Source organism: Eptesicus fuscus, chromosome 10, assembly GCF_027574615.1.
Source record: "Eptesicus fuscus isolate TK198812 chromosome 10, DD_ASM_mEF_20220401, whole genome shotgun sequence".
Taxonomy (NCBI): domain Eukaryota; kingdom Metazoa; phylum Chordata; class Mammalia; order Chiroptera; family Vespertilionidae; genus Eptesicus; species Eptesicus fuscus.
Window position 1 is genome coordinate 77863343 of NC_072482.1, and position 20255 is coordinate 77883597.

Below are 20255 nucleotides of genomic sequence, written 5' to 3' on the forward strand. Positions count from 1 at the left end.
CCAGAATTCTAGACTTGATTCTGCCAGCTTTTTTGGCTGGCTTCGTGGCACTAAGCCATTCTACCTGACAGGTATCTTGGCCTACTGGTGAGCTATTTACTCAATGAGATGCTGCCATAGGAGGCATACTTTTGCTTAAAAAACACTCAGTCTCCAAAAGTAATGAATCTCAAGGAGTAGAATGTAAGGGTAAGTAGCATAGATATGAAGTAAAGTGCTTGATGGAGAAAGATGAATATTTGGAGATTGGAATAGGCCTCAATGAGAAGGAGTATTTAGAGATTTGTCTAGAGATAGGGTTTCAGCAGTTGGTAAAAAAGAAATTTAGAGTATTTCTTGACAAATCAGTAGTCTTATCTGAGTTAGTACCCCTAAATTGCTATAACAGCTAGTAAACAGCTACATGTACTGGTATTCAACAAATGTATATTTGTATAACTTTCATGAAGTAGAATTTAAATTGTTTATAAACAAATCAAAACAATGATAATAGGAGAAAATAAGAATTCAGTTCTTTAAAAGAAATCCAGGAAATCAGACTGAAAAGTCAGATCATATAAACTCTCTATAACTTCAGTTTGCTCATTTGTGAAATGAGATTGGATGACATAACTGTGAAAGTTCTTTAATATTTGAAATCAATTTTTATTTTTATAGCAGCTCAGAAAGGTCCTGATTTCAGCTGCCTTTTAATGAAACCATATAATGTGTCAAACATTTTAAGTAAAATACACTTTATTTATCTTGTCACCATTATAAGGTAAGTGCTTTTATTTTAAAGAGAGGAAACTGAGGCAAAGTTAAATAACTTGTCTGAGGCTACACAGCTTTTAAGAGGTAGGGCTAGCATTCTTGGATTCCGCTATCAGTTGTGTCTTGGTTCCTCTCCCCAAGTTATGAGAATTACTATTTACGGAGAGTGTTGTGAGCAGTGTGAAGGCAAAAAAGAAGTTGTGAACCAGTGGGTCATATTTCTGCCAGGCATAGGTAGGCAAGTTTGATTGCAGATTAGTACTTATAAAAAGTAATAACTTGGAACATTTAATGTATAGCATTTAGTATGTCTTCTGATAATCTGATATACTTTGTGAGATAAGAAATATGCCATTTTGTTTGTGAGATAAGAAATATGCCATATGTCTTTTTCAATTAGTTTCTAAAAGCAGATCAGTTTTAGATTTTTTTCTTGAGTAACTTCTCTGGGTTTTCTGTTATATATATTTTCCTAGCTCATGTTTCCTTCCCTCTTGTCTTGATGGCTTTATTCTATTACTTATTTGAATCAGGTGGGACAATACCTTGGGGGATGCCCTTTGTAATTTGCAGTGGCTTTTATGTATATCACTGTGACTAACTGCATAATGACTTTAAAAAAAATCTCACTCTCAAATATTCTCTATGCATTTTTATGTTTAATTGAGACTAAAAGTAGTAAGTTGTCTTCTACTGGTATATTATCTTCCTCTTTTTCTTGATCTTCTCAAGTTTATTTTTACATCATGATGAAGACTTTTGGAGTGCCAATGGATTTTTATTCTTTTAATGTTATTTAAAATTTTTTTAATAATTTTTATTTTCAGTCATTCTCTTATTTTATCTGAAGTTGTCTTCTGATTTATTGTTCTCTTCCTCTTTTTCTGCTAATTTTCTCAAGCTTATCCTTTACATCATCATGAAGCTTTTCAGTGTATCAATGTATTTTTATTCTTTAAATATAATTCTTAATATTTTTTACAATTCTTTCTTGTTTCCAGTCATTTTCTTACAATTTCATCTGAACATTGTCTCTCTTTAAAGGGCTTTTCTCTCTCTGTTTTATGAAAATCAATGATTTCTTGCATGCCTTTTTGAATACTAATTTTTAAAAAATATTTCTTTCTGGTTTCTGTAGCAAATCATTTTCAGAAACAAAGTCCTTTCATTATTTTTAAATGCATGTTTAAACCTTTTGAATGTTAATGAGTATAATCAATTAATGGAATAAAATGATTGTAGATTAATAATTTTATTTTATCTGGCTACTGAACCATTCAGTTTCCTTAATTTGAGAGATTTAGCATTTATCAACCATTGTCTTTTAATATTGCCTCTCCCTTATTCTCTCTATTGTCTTCATCTAAAATTCTAATGTGATATATGTAAACCTTCTTATTCTGTCTTTCATGTTGGTAAATTTCTTTAATATTTTTCATACCTTTGTGTTTCTGTGCATTCTGGGGAGTTTTTTCATATCTATCTTTCAGTTCACTGCCTTTCTCTTTAGCTGTGTCAAACCCTGTCCATTTATATTATAATTTAATTATTACAATTTTTATTTCTAGGTGTTGTATTTTATTCTTTTCAGAATCCGCTTTTTGATAGTTTCTTTTCCCTTGATGATACTTTAAAATTTCATTTATTTCTTTAAACATACAAAATATTTATTTTGTGTTCTATGCTTGATAGGTAATTTTTATTATCTACAATCTGACAATCTGATTCTGATACTGTGTCTAACTCTCAATAATAGCAACTGGTTTCCTTGTATTTAATTTTTTTATTATATTTGTTGAGATTTTATCTATGGAAATCATTTGCTTCTTCCAGACAGCTGGGCACATCCATTCCTGTACCAGTTTAAAATGAATTACCTTTCTTGACATTTTTGAATAATGAAGATAATGTTAATGCCAGTCCCCAAATCTGCACGAGGGCCAGGTCATCATAATTTCCTACCTCCTTTTTTGAGCTATGCTCTGTTGAATAGTAATTCTGCTGTGGAATAAATTAATAAGTATTTTATTTATTTTTATTTAGCAAGAGAAAATAATCAAATTTAAAGCGTGTGTGTGTATGTGTATGTGTATGTGTATGAGAACTCTGCATACTTGAGAGTCAGAGATCCCACATGCAGGAGAGGTTCAGAGACAGAAAGGGGATTGAAGTATATAAGACATCCTGAACTAGGGAGGAGGTAATGCACCTTGAGGGACTTCAAAGGCCATTGAAGGATGATAAGAAGAGCAGATGTTTAGTAAGTAAGTTTGCCCTGGCATATAGGTATGTCAAGAAAGTTTATCCCTGATAACCTTTTTAATGGATAAGGTCTCTAATTCAAATTCTAGGCATAAGGGTGAAGTTTCTCCTGAGCCTGTGGCTAAAGTTGCCCTTAGCACCAAATAATATGCATACCACAGAGACATATCTTGGGGTGACTCATTTTGGACCCCCAGTTCCCTCTTCTGAAACTTTCATTCGAGAAGTTGGATTGGTAGATTATTCTATATTTCATTAAACCAGTCTCAATCTTGAGAAAGATAGTGGGGATTTTAGCCAAGTAATTTTGAGAAGCATCAGTTTGAGACACAAGTTTTTTGCTTCATCATAAAACTTCTCAGGGTATCTTATATGCATATACGAGTTTTGATACTTAGTAGTTGTGTACGGTAAGCAGAAATTTTCTTGTCCCACTCTTGCTCTCCTTTTTTGGGGATGTGGGTATAAATGTGGAGCATCTCATGGGACCAAGAGAACATACATACTTTGGCGAATACAAGTCTTCTTCCTGACACCCTTGGCTTTTGCTTACTGCTTCTCATTGTCTTTCTCTCTGTTTGTACTACTCTGCTCTATGACTTTGTGTGTGTGTCTATACATAAGTCTGTTTAAATCTGTCTTGTATTTAAATTCCATGCAGGAAGACGTGTCTGGTAATCTTATCCCCAAATTAAGACATTATATTTGGGTAGAACTCTTGTATGAGTCTATCTCATAGACCAGTGGTTGGCAAACTGCGGCTCGTGAGCCACATGCGGCTCTTTGGCCCCTTGAGTGTGGCTCTTCCACAAAATACCACGTGTGGGTGCACACGTACAGTGTGATTGAAACTTCGTGGTCCATGCGCAGAAGTCGGTTTTTGGCTCTCAAAAGAAATTTCAATCGTTGTACTGTTGATATTTGGCTCTGTTGACTAATGAGTTTGCCGACCACTGTCATAGACCATTGATCACTTGTCTTTGGATCAGTTGGACAAGGTACCTAGTTATGTCCAAAGTGGTAGGTTATTAGGACTTTGGGGGATAGTAGGGAGATGCTTCCTTTTTATTTTCTGTCTTGGCCAGTTGAATGTAAAGTTCCTGAGACCCATGTATATCTTATTTATTGTTATTTCCCCAATATCTTACCATAGGAACTGACACATATTAAGTGTTGGATCAGTGTATTTTGAGCTTTTTTAGACTGGCAAGCCCTTGTGGACATCCAAGAGTAGGACAGTATATCTATTAGTTATATTGCATGGCTTGTCCATTATACGTGGGTTACTTTTTTCATCTTATTGTAGCCTACAGTATCTTTGAAATAAAAATTGGCTGTGTCAAACTTTAAATATCCAAAGTGAAAATTAAGTTCTTTTGAATATGCTGTTTATCTGCCTTAAAAAAAATCACTTCATTCTAAGATTCTTTTTAGATGTCACAGTCTTGTTGAAACTGATTTTTCTCACATTCTCATTCCATTCTTGGTGTTCCCATACCAATTTGTACATTGATCTTTCAGCACATGCCTCACAGTATTGTTGCATTTTTTGTCTTTCCAGCCAGACTTTTGAGTTCATTGAGGGTGGAGATGCTGAATGGAAGTGTAAATGATATGGGTGTGCAGTTAAGATCTTATCAAGCATTTAAAATAGCTGTTTCCTGGAGCAGGAAGGAGAGAATAGTAGAAAAGCAATCTGAGCATCTAGGAGATATTTTGGCATTTTTTAGGTGTAGGCTAGTGACAGAACAGTTGGGAATGAAATTCAGTTATGATTAAGACACTTAGTTTGGCACTAGGACATATACTATCTTATCGGGTTAATCTGACCCTCACAGTGTGCTGTGAGACAGCTGTGATCTCACTTTACACTTTACTAAGGCCACTAAGTGGTTTGTCCTTTGTCACATTCTTCTAGTAAATAGTAAGCTGCTTACACAATGTTGAATGAGGGAGGGACTGGGTCTGACACCAGCTCACGCTGATGCCCCGCTGTGCGGCCCAGCCTACCAACGCCACATTGTGTTGTGATGGTGTGTTCTGGGTATGTTTTCCTCTTAATCTTTTAGGGGAATTCTGTGCATGAGAGCATGTTTCTATTTTTGAAACAGAAACCAGTGAGAAAGTATGATTTGTTAACAAAAATTGACTTTACACCAATGTTAGAATGTTTCTTTGAACTGACGTATAAATTTTGACATCAGTTGTCTTAAATGTCTTTTTCACCCTTATTTCAAATGGCATTATAACCAAATGAAATAGTATGAATCTCCTTTTGATTCTGTCACATTTCTTCATGATGCCTATAGCTGCTTAATTTCAGTAGTTGGCTTATTTGAAAGTAGTTGTCATTTATAGTCAGGTTCCATAGAAATGTTTATTTGAGAACTCTTATTAAAGATTAACTTCTTTTATAAGCTTCCTTTGAGTTGTTAGTATGCTTTATAGTAGATAAAATGTCCTCTGTGACTCATTTATATTTCTTAATAAATGCATAGAGGGTGATACCTAAGTAGATAAATGTGGTAGGAGCTATAATAGTTTGCTCCCTTTATCATTTCAGATAAGGAAAGTTCCTAAATACAAAGCTGGAGCAGAAATTATAGTTGTGGTCAGTCATTAGGAGCCCCAGTGGGTTAAATGTCACCTCATTTAAAGTATGTTTCGTACAGTTTTTTCAGTTGATTCAACAGTTGTTTTTTTCTAGCACTTACTGTGTTGGGCAGTCTTCTACTCACTGGAGATTCAGGAGTGAGCAATGCTGTTGAAATTAATGTGAGAGAAAGCAAGTTCTATCTTAGATTATTGATTGCCTTTAAAATATTGTTAGCTATTATTTGCAACCAAATCTGACATCTACTCCAGACTTCTATAAAGAAGAGACCGTGGATTATACTTCACATTAAGAAAGTAATTGTCATGATTTGAGCCACCTTCTCACAAAATTAATTTAAAATACTTCTAAACTCAGAGTTTTAGTTATGTAGGTTAATAATTTCATGTAGATCAAATAATAAAATTAATGATGGCTGCTTACATCATTTTAAAAGCTTAAAGCAAAATTTCATATAAATGAAATTAGTCATTTTTCATGTTATAAAACCCTCAGCTTGTAAATAATAGGAGCCAATATTGATTACGCACTTACTACTTGCTACACAGTGTTCTAGGCTCTTGATGTATTACAACTCATTTAGTTCTCACCACACCCTTTGTGGTAGATTCTCTTATCCTCCTTTCATGAATGTGCAGATTGAGGCAGTTGGAAGTTGTGTCTTGACCTTGGTCACATAGCTTGTAAATCATAGGTTGGGAATGTCCTGGACCTCGGGCCATATAAGGCCCTCAAAATCATTTGGTCTGGCCTTACCAAGGCATTAGGCGTAAGTTAATGAAATGTTACCAAATATAGCAGGCTAATTTTTAAGTTGATAATTTTGTATGGCCCACGAATGATGTTATAAATATCCAAATAGCCCTTGGCAGAAAAATGGTTTCCCATGTCCCTGTAGTAAATAATGGAAATGCAATCAGAACTTTGGTATTTGGAATCCAGATCCCAATACTGTTATTTACTTTTCTATAAATTGTATGCACTTTACATATATGGACATATCTTATATAATAAAAGTCTAATATGCTAGGTGTCTGACCATTTGATGGTTTGACCAGTTGCTATGATGCGCACTGACCACCAGGGGGCAGATGATCTGACCTGTAGGTTAGCTTGCTGCTGGTGTCTGGCCAATTGGGACTAGGCGAGACGGGCTGGACATGCCCTGGAACCCTCCCATGGTCCCTCCCCGGCCCTGATCGTGCACCGGTGGGGTCCCTCGGCCTGTCCTGCACCCAAGGGACCCCACTGGTGCACAAATCCATGCACCGGGCCTCTAATAAAAACATATCTATCTTAAATATATTTAGTAATTTAATTTTCTGGATGTTGAAATAATGTAATCTGTGGCTTTCTTCCTCTTTCCTGTACTATTATATATAATTCTATTTTTTTAAAAAGAAATCTATATATATAAAAGGCTAAGTCTCCATCCATCTGACCAGTAGCTATGACATGCACTGACCACCAGGGGGCAGATGCTCAATGCAGGAGCACACTAGCCATTTAAAAATAAAGGGCACCACGGACCTGACGCTGACAAACCAACACTTGGCTTCCCCCAAGTGGGACACAGGCCCCACCACCACCCCGGAGCAACTCCCCACCAAATCGCAGCCAACGCTGCCAAGACCCCATGGCGCAAAATGCAGCCCATAGCCCATCCCAGCCTGGAAACAGTCACTGTGGGCGCTGGGTAATGATGTCACATAGCAATGCCTGGCTGCTTCTTCCTAGCGACTAGCCTCCTTGGAGTTTCTTCAGCCTAGGAACCTGACTTGCTTTATAGCCAGGTGCAAACATTTTACAGTTTAACCAAATGTTTGTGAAGCGTTTCACATACCTCATCTCATTTGATCCTCACAGAAGTCCTGGAGTAGGTAGATAGGAGACTGTAGAATCCTATTTTTTTTTTCATTAGCTGGAAAACAGAGATTTAGAACGTTTAGAAACTTGACCCGACTGAAAAGAAGTAAGAAATGGTGGACCTTGAAAATGACTTCAGGTTTTCTCAGGATATAGTCAAACACTGCTACAGTTAAATATTTTACCCTTTGTTCTCCCTGCATGATCTACAATAATAATCTGCTTCGTGTTGATATTTACTGCTGTGTTGCTGACAAGTACCTGAAAGAGAAGTTGGGGTGCTTCACTGGGCTGGAAAAAGTTTAGCTGCATCAGAAAGCAGATTTAATTAAGCAAGTTTATTCTATATCTATAAAAGGCTAAGTTGACTCGTGCATGCGCTATACATATAAAGCTCTCGCTGGCGCCAATCGCACGCATGTGTTTCAATCTGTCATTGTCGATCATGAATTTGGTTGCCACTTCTATTATAGAGAAAGTGGCGAATAGCGATATTAAAACATTTCTTCTAATTAATTTCCTTTCAATGTGCACGAATCTGTGCATCAGGACACTAGTGTTACTATGAAAGGTTTAATGATAAAAGTTTCAGATTCTCCTCTGCAAGTCTTTCAGGCATGATTTTTTTACCTCTGCTCCCACAAAGAGGAGGAAGAAAAGGTTAGCAGAGAGAAACAAGTTCTTGAATTTTTCTATAAAAACTATCTTTTGAAACCCCTTATCACAGTCATACTAACTTGAAAATAAAATGTCTTTTATATATTACTAGAGGCCCGGTGCATGAAATTTGTGCATGGGGGGGGTGTCCCTCAGCCCGGCCTGCACCCTTTCTATTCTGGGACCCCTCGAGGGATGTCCGACTGCCCATTTAGGCTTGATCCCGGTAGGATCAGGCCTAAATGGGCAGTCCGACATCCTTCTCACAATCCAGGACTTCTGGCTCCCAACTGCTCGCCTGCCTGCCTTCCTGATTGCCCCTAACCGCTTCTGCCTGCCAGCCTGATCACCCCCTAACCATTCCCCTGCCAGCCTGATTGATGCCTAACTGCTCCCCTGCCAGCCTGTTTGCCCCTAACTGCTCTCCCCTGCAGGCCTGGTCACCCCTAACTGCCCTCCCCTGCAGGCCTGGTCATCCTTAACTGCCCTCTCTTGCAGGCCTGGTCCCCCCCGCCAACTGCTCTCCCCTGCAGGCCTGGGTCCCCCACAACTGCCCTTCCCTGCAGGCCCGGTCACCCCCAATTTCCCTCCTCTGCCAGCCTGGTCACCCCTAACTGCCCTCCCCTGCAGGCTTGATCGCTCCCAATTGCCCTCCCCTGCTGGCATGATTGCCCACAACTGCCCTCCCTTGCAGGCCTGGTCCCTCCCAACTGCCCTCCCCTGCTGGCCATCTTGTGGTGGTGCCCATCTTGTGTCCACATGGGGGCAGGATCTTTGACCACATGGGGGTAGCCATCTTGTATGTTGGAGTGATGGTCAATCTGCATGTTACTCTTCTATTAGATAGGATAGAGGCCTGGTGCATGGGTGGGGGCCAGCTGATTTGCCTTGAAGGGTGTCCCGGATCAAGGTGGTGGTTCCCTTGGGGCGTGGGATGGCCTGAGCAAGGGGCCTGTGGTGGTTTGCTGGCCGGCCACGCCCCCCAGGCGACCCAAGCAGAGGCCCTGGTATCTGGTATTTATTTATCTTCTATAATTGAAACTTTGTAGCCTGGAGCGGAGCCAAGCCTTCTGCTTGCTCCACGGTGGCAGCCAGTTCTGTTGGGATTTATTTATCTTCTATCATTGAAACTTTGTAGCCTGGAGTGGAGGCCTAGGCCGGCAAGGGCAGGTGGAAAGCTTGGCTTCCTCCATTGCTTGGGAAACCCAAGCCTCCCTCCTGCTCTCTGTGGCCGTAGCCATCTTGGTTGGGTTTATTTGCATATTTGCTCCTGATTGGCTGGTGGGCATGGCTTGTGGGTGTAGTGGAGGTACGGTCAATTTGCATATTACGCTTTTATTAGATAGGACTAGAGGCTGGTGCACAAATTTGTGCATGGGTCGTGTCCCTGAGGGTGGCCTGCAGGGATCGGGCTGAAACCTGCAGTCCAACACCACCTGCAGCTCCTACCTGCCACTCCCGCTCATCCAGGCCCCACTGCACCTGCAGTGTGCTTGTGCCCAATCAGTCCTAATTGAGAGAGGCTCGTGCCCCCAGCAGTGCTCGCCAGCTGTGAGCCCTGCATCTGGCGCCCTCTCGAGCAAGGGGAGTGGCTTGCGGGATCAGGACGAAACTGGCTCTCCGATATCCTCCGAGGGTTACCGGATTGTGAGAGGGCACAGGCCAGGCCAAGGGACCCCACCGATGCACAGTCGGGGCCAGGGAGGGCCGCAGGATGGCTCCAGGGTGTGTCTGGCCCATCTCGCTCAGTCCCCATCGGCCAGACCCCAGCAGCAACGTCATAGCCATGTCATAGCACATCATAGCCACTGGTCGACCAGTCGACTGCCCCCTGGTGGTCAGTGCACATCATAGCGAGCGGTTGAGCGACCTTAGCATATCATTAGCATATTACGCTTTGATTGGTTGAACAATTGACCAGTCACTGGACGACTGACACTTAGCATATTAAGCTTTTATTATATAGGATTGCATTTTTATAGATACATGTGTGAGAAACATTAATTTTAACACACTGGATTAATTAACAAGTATACATTTTGATAGTGGGAGGACCTTCATCTCGAGGATGAAAAAGTCTGATGGCTTGTTCATTTTTCACTTGCAGTCCAGTGGCTGCTTACATCATGCAGTGGCAGGAGGCCTGTGACCTGACCTAGCAGTTGGGCATTCCCAAGGGTGTGCATCTTAATTGGAAATGAGTCACCACTTTATGTTTTGCCATTGATTAGACAATGAGCTTTTCTTCTGTGACTGTCAAAGGCGTTTGATAGCAGCTTCTTAAATTAAAAAACAAAACACAAACCAAGACAAAAATGTGTTAAATCCATAGGGGCAGCTGATTCATTGTCCTGATTTCATTACCTTATATTTTAAAACTGTGTTCTAAAGAGCGAATGCTGTATCATTCTTGAGAAAAACCATTATCTTATAATGAGAAAAAATTTCTATTCTGCAAATATCACAGAACAAAAATCAAACCTAAGTGCTGATGGGATAAATTGTGTTAGGATACACCGAGAAAGGCTAATGATTTTCCTGGAGGGTAGTATACCTTGTAGATATGACATGAGCCACATTGAGGAACTGAGGGAGTCAGTTTGGGCATATTTTTGTACATTTTAAAAATAAGTGAACTCTTAGCACTTTACTTTTTAGTCCTTTTACATTTATATAGAGCAGCAGGAAAACACAGAGCTTCTGTCTGATCATGCATTCATTTTAGAATTTATCCTTTGTATTATTATAAAAGGTTAGAAAACGAATATACTACTTTAAGCTAAATAATGTTATTTGACATGGTGCCCTTTATTTATAGTACTTACGGAATCTTTGTTGCTTGAAAAGTAAAGATACTATTTCTTTTTCCTCAGAAACGTGCTAAGGGACAAGTATTGTTTGACAAAGTGTGTGAACATCTCAACCTCTTGGAGAAGGACTACTTTGGACTTTCGTTTCAGGAAAGCCCTGAGCAGAAAGTAAGTATAATTTCAGGTTTAATTATATCATCTTAGAAAATTACTGTAATTTTTTTATTAGTGCAAAATTAGCTTCAAAACAACATATGTTTTTATTATGACATTTTATGTTCATCGTATAAATTTGGTAAATATTGAAAACGTGTGTAGGGAGAATCACCTATAACTTTCTGCCATTATGTGTCTGTTTTTTCACTTATAAGCAGACATAATGGAATGCTTTATCCTATGTTAATTGCTAGAAACAGAAAGAATTGATTTAAACACTTTTATATTGAATTTTGAGTTCTTGAACTTACCTGTGTGCTAGGAATTAAGCATGCCTGCAAAGCAGGGAAGGAGGCTATTGGAAGGAATGTCAAGAGTACCCATATGTACTTGTCTATAGGTTCCAGAGAGTATTTGCTTTGCGGAACAGACCTTGGTAGCTATGTGGGGTGAAGGTGTTTCTTGCCCTATTGTTGGGTTATTGGGGGGAAAAGGGAGATGGGGTCCAGCCTGACTTGGGTGGTTATATTTGGCCAGCCAGGACCCTATGTTGGTGTCTGCCTGACATCAGGAATGTGTAGAGATTGTTTCTACTCCAGGAATTTCCCAAGACACTAAGTAGGAGCATAAGAGTTCTATAATGACTAATGCTAATTCAAGAAGCTTCAGGGCTTTCAGTTACATAGGTAAATTAAAGAGAGAAAAATTAACCAGTTCTGACAATTCACAGACTTAACCTGTAGACTTTTGTCTTTCTTAGTTCTGCCTATTCTAACAAAGTACCTGATAGCTTATAAAGAACAGACATGTATATCTCCTAGCTCAGGAGGCTGGGAAGTTCAAGATCAATGTGCTAGCAGGTTCGGTGTCTGGTGAGGGCCCACTTCCTGGTTCATACAGTGCCTTCTTGTTGTGTCCTCAGATGGTGAACAGGTCAAGGTGTTCTCTGAAGCCTCCTTTATATAATCGCATTCATGAGGGTTCTACCTTCATGATCTATCAACCCCAAAGGCCCCACCTCCAAATACTCTCTCATTGAGGATTAGGTTTCAATATATGAATTTGCGGACGGGGAGGTTCAAATATTCAGCCTCTACCACTTTCCTCATTGTTAAGACAGGACTTTATCTTTTCTATGTCACTTTATCAGTTTTAGGACTTAAGTCTGGTGAAGCTAGTGGGTGTAGAAGAGTAAAGGTTTGGTCCAAGGTTGTACTTTAAAGTGAAGCCCTTTTAAGTCTGTTAGATGGTGGCTCTGGACAGACACACTGTGAACATTCTGACTGAGGATGTCCAGAGCACTTGGTCCCAGTGAGAGGAGTTCCTTTCTTATCTGGAACATTCACATCACAGTCAACAGAACAGAACAGTTAGGAGATGAGTATAGGCTGTAAATTTTATTTACCCACATGCCATCATTGTTTGTATTTATATGTCCTGGTAATGAAATACAGGATATAAGGATGATAATTATATATGCATTAAATTTTCTCAACTTGTTTAGTTTTAAATCCTTGATACCTAATTTATGGCTTAATTCTATATTTAAAATAAAGATAATTAAATTGCATGCCTGCTTGCTGAATAGTATGTGGGTGTTCTTATTAGACCTCTATTAGAATATTTTTCTCAGAAGTAATAACATATTAGACATTTGACTAAATAAACTAGGTGTTCTTTTTAGACTTTACATTATAAGGTGGTTTTGATAGCGTTTCCAATCATGCCCTTCTGTTGGCCCTCAAAGCTGCAAAAGGAAGAGTGATAGGAATTTGGCTATCATTGACCACTCTTTTGAAGCAGGTCCTCACCAAATACTGAATCTGCCAGCACTAAGAGGGGCAGACTACTAAAAGCAAGTAAGTGGATTGCTATTGACAGTCCCATGGAGATTGTAGATTTTACAATTGTGATGGCAAAATAATATATATTGATACTTTTCTCTAATTGCCACCTGCAACCTGGGTATGATAGTGGAGAAATGGAGTATTAAAGGGGATCCCACCTGGCTAGTATGGCTCAGTGGTTGAGCATCGACCCATGAGCCAAGAGGTCCTGGGTTTGATTCCCAGTCAGGACACATGCCTGGGTTTTGGGCTCCATCCCTGGTGGGGGTTGGTCATGTAGAAAGCAGCCGATTGATGTGTCTCTCTCATCAATGTTTCTATTGCTCTATCCCTCTCCCTTCCTCTCTCTAAAATCATTAAAAAAATATTTAAAATTATTTTATTTTTAAAGGGGTTCCAAATTGGCTATATTCATGGGGGTTATGGTAAGAAGACAAAAGATTTAGAAAACTGGAGATACTGATGAGAGAGTAATCAAGCTGATTATTCACAGGGTCATAGGAGGAACATAACTGAAGCTGAAATGGGCTCATAGGCTGGGAGAAATGGCTAGGGACAAGGGATGAAAGACCAAAGAAGTTAAAGAGGAGGTATAGTGAGAATAAATGGGTAGAAAACTTAAAAGAAGAGGGAATAATTGCACCTGAGAACGGAAAGATGAAGTCTAATGAAGTGGAGAGCTTTGTGTGATGAAAAGACCAAGTGTTGAGTCATGAAAAGGATGGCTGAAGTGAAGAAGAGGTTAAGGTCATCAAGGCAGAGAATATTAAGATATGGTTAAGCTTGGAGGTGTTCACCATAGTATTCTCATTAACAAAAAAATGCTAAATAAGGATCTCATAATTCCTTGCTTATTTTGGAGTTTCTCTGATGAAATGAGAGATGAAAATGCTCACACATTTAGTCATCACTTTGTTATCTAGGCTTTTAGAGCATTGGGAGAACAAACAGTGGGGTGACCTGAAATATTCACTTTTTAGAAAATTAATGTGTGAATGTAATTGGCAATATATTTTAGAGGCCCGGTGCACAAAATTCGTGCACGAGGGGGCAGGTTTGTCCCTCAGCCCAGCCTGCAACCTCTCCAGTCTGGGGCCCCTCAAGGGATGTCCGACTGCCCATTTAGGGGGATCGGGCCTAAACGGGCAGTCGGACATCCCTCTCACAATCCAGGACTGTTGGCTCCCAACCACTCACCTGCCTGCCAGCCCGATTGCCCCTAACTGCCCTCCCCTGCTAACCTGGTCACCCCTAACTGCTCTCCCTTGCTAGCCTGGTCGCCCCTTAACTGCCCTCACCTGCCAGCCTGGTGGTCCCCAACTGCCCTCCCCTGTAGGCCTGGTAGCCCCTAACTGCCCTCCCCTGCTGGTACGGTCACCCCTAACTGCCCTCCCTTGCTAGCCTGGTCACCCCTAACTGCCCTCACCTGCCGGCTTGGTTGCCCCCAACTGCCCTCCCCTGCAGGCCTGGTACCCCCCCCACTGCCCTCCCAACTGCCCTCCCCTGCCCCCCACCCTCCCCTGCAGGCCTGGTCCCTTCCAAGTGTCCTCCTCTGCCGTCCCGGTCACCCCTAACTGCCCTTCCCTGCAGGCCTGATCGCCCCCAACTGCCCTCCCTTGCAGTCCTAGTCCCTCCCAACTGCCCTCCCCTGCTGGCCATCTTGTGGCGGCCATCTTGTGTCCACATGGGGGTGGCCATCTTGTGTGTTGGGGTGATGGTCAATTTGCATATTACCTCTTTATTATTTAGGACTAGAGGCCCAGTGCATGAAATTTGTGCACTCAGTGGGGGGGGGGGAGTTGCAGGGGAGGAGGGTTTCCCCAGCCTGGCCTGTGCCCTCTCACAGTGCGGGAACCCCCATGATCGATCTCCCCAGATCTTGACCACCCATCTGGGTCTCCTCGATGCATTGCCCCAAAGAGGTATGCCAGAGCTGGGGGTCCCGCCCCCAGCGTTGCCACACAGAGCCCCTGGGACCCGCCCCCACAGCTCCAAGTGGAGCTGCCGGGATCCGCCTCTGCGCCGTGCACACAGCACCAAGTCCCCGCCCACCCGCGCGTGCCCGCTGCACACGCAGCCCCCTGATGATGGATTGTTACGGCGTGAGGCATCATGGCATGAAGGCGTGATGACCACATAGGCTTTTATTAGTGTAGATAACCTGTTTGTTTTTATAACTTTTGTATAATCTTTTTGTTATTGCTGTTTTTTGTTTTTTTTTTTTTTAAATCCTCACTTGAGAATAACTCTTCCGTTGATTTTTAGAGATAGTGAAAGGGAGGGACAGTGAGGGAAGGAGGGAGGGGAAAAAAAAGAGAGAGAGGAACATCAATTCGAGAGACACATCCATTGGTTGCCTTTCATAAATGCCCCAACTTGGGTAGAAGGTCGTGCTGTTGACCAGGTACATGCTGTTGACCAGAAATTGAACCTGAGACCCTTTTTTTTGAGGGCCCATGCTCTAATCACTGAGCAATACTGGCCAGGGCAAGTTTTGTATAATTTTCTACTCCTTCTTGCTTGTGTAGATAAAATTCAGTCCTTAAGACATCTAGGCAAAAGTACTCTTATTTTTCAAATATAGATTTGTATTGCATCCTATTTTTCCTCAGAAAATTATTACCATTGTAACAACTCAGCTCAGTCCAATTTTCTTTGAAACTCATGCTGTTTCAACAATAGGATACCATACGATACAGAAATTTAAAATGCTTTCTTTTTCATACTGAATAATATCTGTATTTATAGAAACTTCAGTCACTTACCATTTCACCTTTTTGTGAAGTAAAGGTGAGGGTAAAGTCATGGTTATTTGTGTGAAAAGTTTCCATGGAGAGAAAAATCTTAACTTTCTTTTGATTTAGTGTAGTACTGTGTTGGGTCTTTCATGGTTGAGACCTTGAGTTGGAAGCCTTTCAATTCACTCTGAGTATGAAAATCTATCATTATTTGTGTTAGAAGTTTTTCATGTCTTTTGAGAACTCTTGTGTAAACTTTACTATGGAAAATGTCATTAAAAATAATGTGGAATCAAGCACTTTGTTACTGCTCTTTTATATATGAAATTCCAAGTCCATGAAGTTCTTGTATTCATTTCTACATAGAACCATCAGTAAGAAATTTGGACTTTCTTTAAAGGGGAAAAATATTATCTTGAATTTTTATGTTAATTAAGTTTGGCATCTGGCCCTGGATTCTGATGTCATTTTGCTTCAAGACATATTGAAAGAGGAGTTTATTAGAAGTGTAGTTGATATCCACAGCTAACTTTATGAAAATTGATTAAAGTGTTTTCCTGATAGCCAGGCAATTTTCCCCCAGAAACTAGAACTAAAAACTCAAATAGTAACCTTTTTCTTTGTCAGATATAAACTGTTTAGTAAAATTCTTTATTCAATCCAGTTACACCTTGTAACACCGCAGACAGAAGTTGAATCACATTCTCCCAGATGCATAGTGAATGATTCACTGTAACATAGAAAGCCTGTAACTTTTTTGCTTACCACCAGCATTGTGGTAGTGTTCTCGTAGACCTCATTTAGGCAAAGGTCTAATAAATGGGATCTGCTTTGGTGCCATAACTACTTAAGGGGAAATGCACAGTTACTCTTACACTTTTAACATTTGGTATTACAGTGTGAGTTGGGTTAAATTTAATTTCTCTCACCTAGCCAAATTGACAAGCACCAAATGTGAGTGAGGAAGACACGGCTAGGCATTTTGAAAACTTCTAACATGGGGATCTCAGCATCCAGTCTGAAGGGCAATTAGAGGAGAGATAGTTTCTTGAGTTGTTATCTAGGTCTAGTGTGGTGAGTGGCCCTGGACAGGCAGCTGCACACTCACACTGCTAATGGGACTCTGATAGGGAGGAGTCCAAAGTTACACTTAGATGTGGGAACAGAGAAGCAGTGACATGCTAGGGCTTCCTGCAGGAAGCTGTCAACAATTAGAATATATAGCCAGTGAAGGCAGGGCATCTACCTGACAAGACAGGTAAAGCTATTTTCTCCCTACTTCCTGCTCCACTCAAACCCCACCCTCCCAGGCCTTCAGGACACTATTGTCTATGTCCATGGGCTATATATGCATATAAGTTCTTTAGTTAATCCCGCTCCCCCCCCCCCCCCCCCCGTTCTGTTCATCTGTTGGAAATATAAAATTATGTGAAGAAGGGATGTATACAAAATATGATGTCGATTTAATTTTATCATTGCAGAAAGAACTTATCTGTTAAGGACGTTGGGTAAAGTCTTGAGGAAAAGAACTATCCTATGAGGTAGATGTTACGATCCTCATCTTGCACTTGAGGAAATTGAAGCTTAAAGAACCCAAAGAATAAGCCCAAGTTCACACAAGAATTGGTGGAAAGCCAGATTTGACTCCATGTATTTCTGATTCCAAAGTCTATAAATGTGGCAGCCAAATCTTTAAAAAATGAGAATGATGCATCATAATCTATAATGATGTGTGTGCATTTATGTCATTCACTTTTTCCACCTTTTTGTGTCTGCTTCTTGATCCACCCGGCCTCCTCCTAATGTGTCAAAACCAAGAAGTTTATTATTTATTTGTTAGAGTTCTATGTCTATTAAATAGGCTTGTATTTCTTTCAAAAGTCATATTAAGTTATTTTTGTTTTTTTACTTTGAGTTTTGTTCCTAGGCCATAAACTTATATCCCACTCATGATCTAAGTATTCATTGGATTTCATTATTTAAATAAAAATAAATTTAATGAAATAATAGAACCTGTGGTTTTTTAAAATGACCACAGCATTGGGGGGTAGGAAGCAAGTACCGGGCAGATGTTCATCAACAGGTATTAATTTAGTACCTACTGGTTACTTAAAACTGTGTTATGGAGGATACAAGTAATATGGTCTGTCCTGACCCTTGCTAAGTTGTACTGGGGAGGAAGAAGACCTCCTCATTCCTTGGTGGGAATGGAGCTTACAGTATGGAAGTGAGTGTGCTTAGCAAAGGGGACACCTGTTTAGCAAAGGGATAGGTCAGTGGTCGGCAAACTCATTAGTCAACAGAGCCAAATATCAACAGTACAACAATTGAAATATCTTTTGAGAGCCAAATTTTTTAAACATAAACTTCTTTTAACACCACTTCTTCAAAATAGACTCGCCTAGGTCATGGTATTTTGTGGAAGAGCCGCACTCAAGGGGCCAAAGAGCCGCATGTGGCTCGCGAGCCGCAGTTTGCCCACCACGGGGATAGGTGAATGAAGGAAAGGAGTCATTTCTGCTGCTCCTACTTGATCACGTAAGGTAACTCTGCCCACTTAGTTTTTGGATAGGGGTCTTAATAATGTGGCTGGCAATGTTGTGGAAGGTGGTCTGAGAATGACACTGAGTCTGAATTTGGCTGGCTGGTGCATAGAAACTTGTCACACATGGTCTAGTCTGCAGACCTCTATTGACTCCATGCTGTGCAGAAGCTGTCAGGTAATTCATACGAGGGGTTGGTGCTTCTGGTGAGAAGGGAAGTTGCCAAATGGCTGGGACATTAAGTTATTCTGGGGGTCACAGAAGATTATGTTGCGTCTATCATCTTCCTCCTCGAACAGAGAGGTTTTTTTTTTTTTTCGTCTTCTGTAGCAAAGCATCTAGATCACCTGTCACATAATGAAGCTGGAGATTTAGAAGAGGCTGTCTAGGTCTTTAAGTAGTTTCCCCTCCACTCTTTTTCTCTGTGTTAATGTTCTAAAGGATTTTTCTTTTCTTTTTGGCTCTAGGTGATTCTGGTTCAGTTTTTTGTGTTTTTTTTTTTGCTATAGTTGTTACTTCCTTGGATGAAATGCCCCAACACATTTGACCCTTCTTTGCCCCTCCCCCAGTCTCTCCTCTGTCTGGGCTAGAGACTGAATAATGTGTTTTTCTCATTTTTGTTCACTCATCATAGCCGGCCATTTGTGAGCCAGCTGTTGTTGGGACAGCAGCTGCAGGCCAAGGAAACTGAATGCCAGGCTCTTTTCTAAGAGGAGAATTAGAGCTTTCCTTAACATCGCACTGGAGGTACCATTAGAGGGTTCCACTGGTCCTTCTCATCATTGGGTCACACAGCTGGGACACCAGTGATATGAAACTAGACCAAGCTCTGGTAGTTTTTTTATTGAGAGGTTTGAATATAACCAGTGTTAGGACAGAGCCATGTACACCTTGGGTCCTTGCTCCCCTAAGCACAAGCTGTGACAGGTGTAGTGAAACCCACAGGGGTCTGTGCAGCTTTGCTTTCAAAGCATCCTGTTATTACTGCTTTCTTATTTTATAAGTTAATGTCTGTTGTACTAATTCAATATCTTGTTGAGACATTAGGCTATTATTTTCTACATAATAAACATTTTAATTGTTTGCTTTATGTGTCTGAATAAAATTCTGTTTAAATACAGGTGTTATTTGGGATACTTATAGAATGAATGAAACTCATTATATTCCAACTAGAGGCCCGGTGCATGAAATTCGTGCACAGGGGAGTGTGTCCCTCAGCTCAGCCTGCACCCTCTCCAATCTGGGAACCCTTGAGGGATGTCTGACTGCCCGTTTAGGCCCGATCCCGGTAGGATCGGGCCTAAACGGGCAATCGGAACATCCCTCTCACAATCCAGGACTGCTGGCTCCCAACTGCTCACCTGCCTGCCTTCCTGATTGCCCCAACAGCTTCTACCTGCCAGCCTGATCACCCCCTAACCACTCCCCTGCCAGCATGATTGATGCCTAACTGCTCCCCTGCTAGCCTGTTTGCCCCTAACTGCCCTCCCCTGCAGGCCTGGGTCCCCCCCAACTGCCCTTCTCTGAAGGCCCAGAAGCCCCCGACTCCCCTCCTCTGCCTGCCTGGTCACCCCTAACTGCCCTCCCCTGCAGGCTTGATTGCCCCCAACTGCCCTCCCTTGCAGGCCTGGTCCCTCCCAACTGCCCTCCCCTGCTGGCAGTCTTGTGGTGGCCATCTTGTGTCCACATGGGGCAGCCATCTTGTGTTGGAGTGATGGTCAATTTGCATATTGCTCTTATTAAATAGGATTATTTGAATTCATTTACTCTATCTAAAAAACTGTACTTGTTCTCCTGTGTTAATGAAGATAAAGTAAAGTGAACTCTAATAATGACTTGTGGATAAGGTGGGAGAAGTATAAAAAATAAAAATGTGTAAACATTTTTTTAGATGGATCTTTTGCTTATTGCTTTAAAAAACAAATATTTAGTGTCTTTAGGTTGAACTCAGTAGTTCAAGTTTGGTCTTTTCAGAAAAGCTTTAACCCTTTGCACTCGCTTGCTTTTTT

The 20255-nt window shown here is 40.9% G+C and overlaps 1 protein-coding gene across 1 annotated transcript in view; it reads left to right on the plus strand.

The window, feature by feature from the left end:
* Window positions 1–20255, plus strand: part of EPB41L2 (erythrocyte membrane protein band 4.1 like 2) — a 133108-nt gene that overhangs the window by 40192 nt on the left and 72661 nt on the right. The window contains exon 4 of the mRNA XM_054722629.1: window positions 11026–11130. Within this exon, the coding sequence (XP_054578604.1) occupies window positions 11026–11130 (105 nt within the window). The remainder of the gene's footprint in view (window positions 1–11025; window positions 11131–20255) is intronic.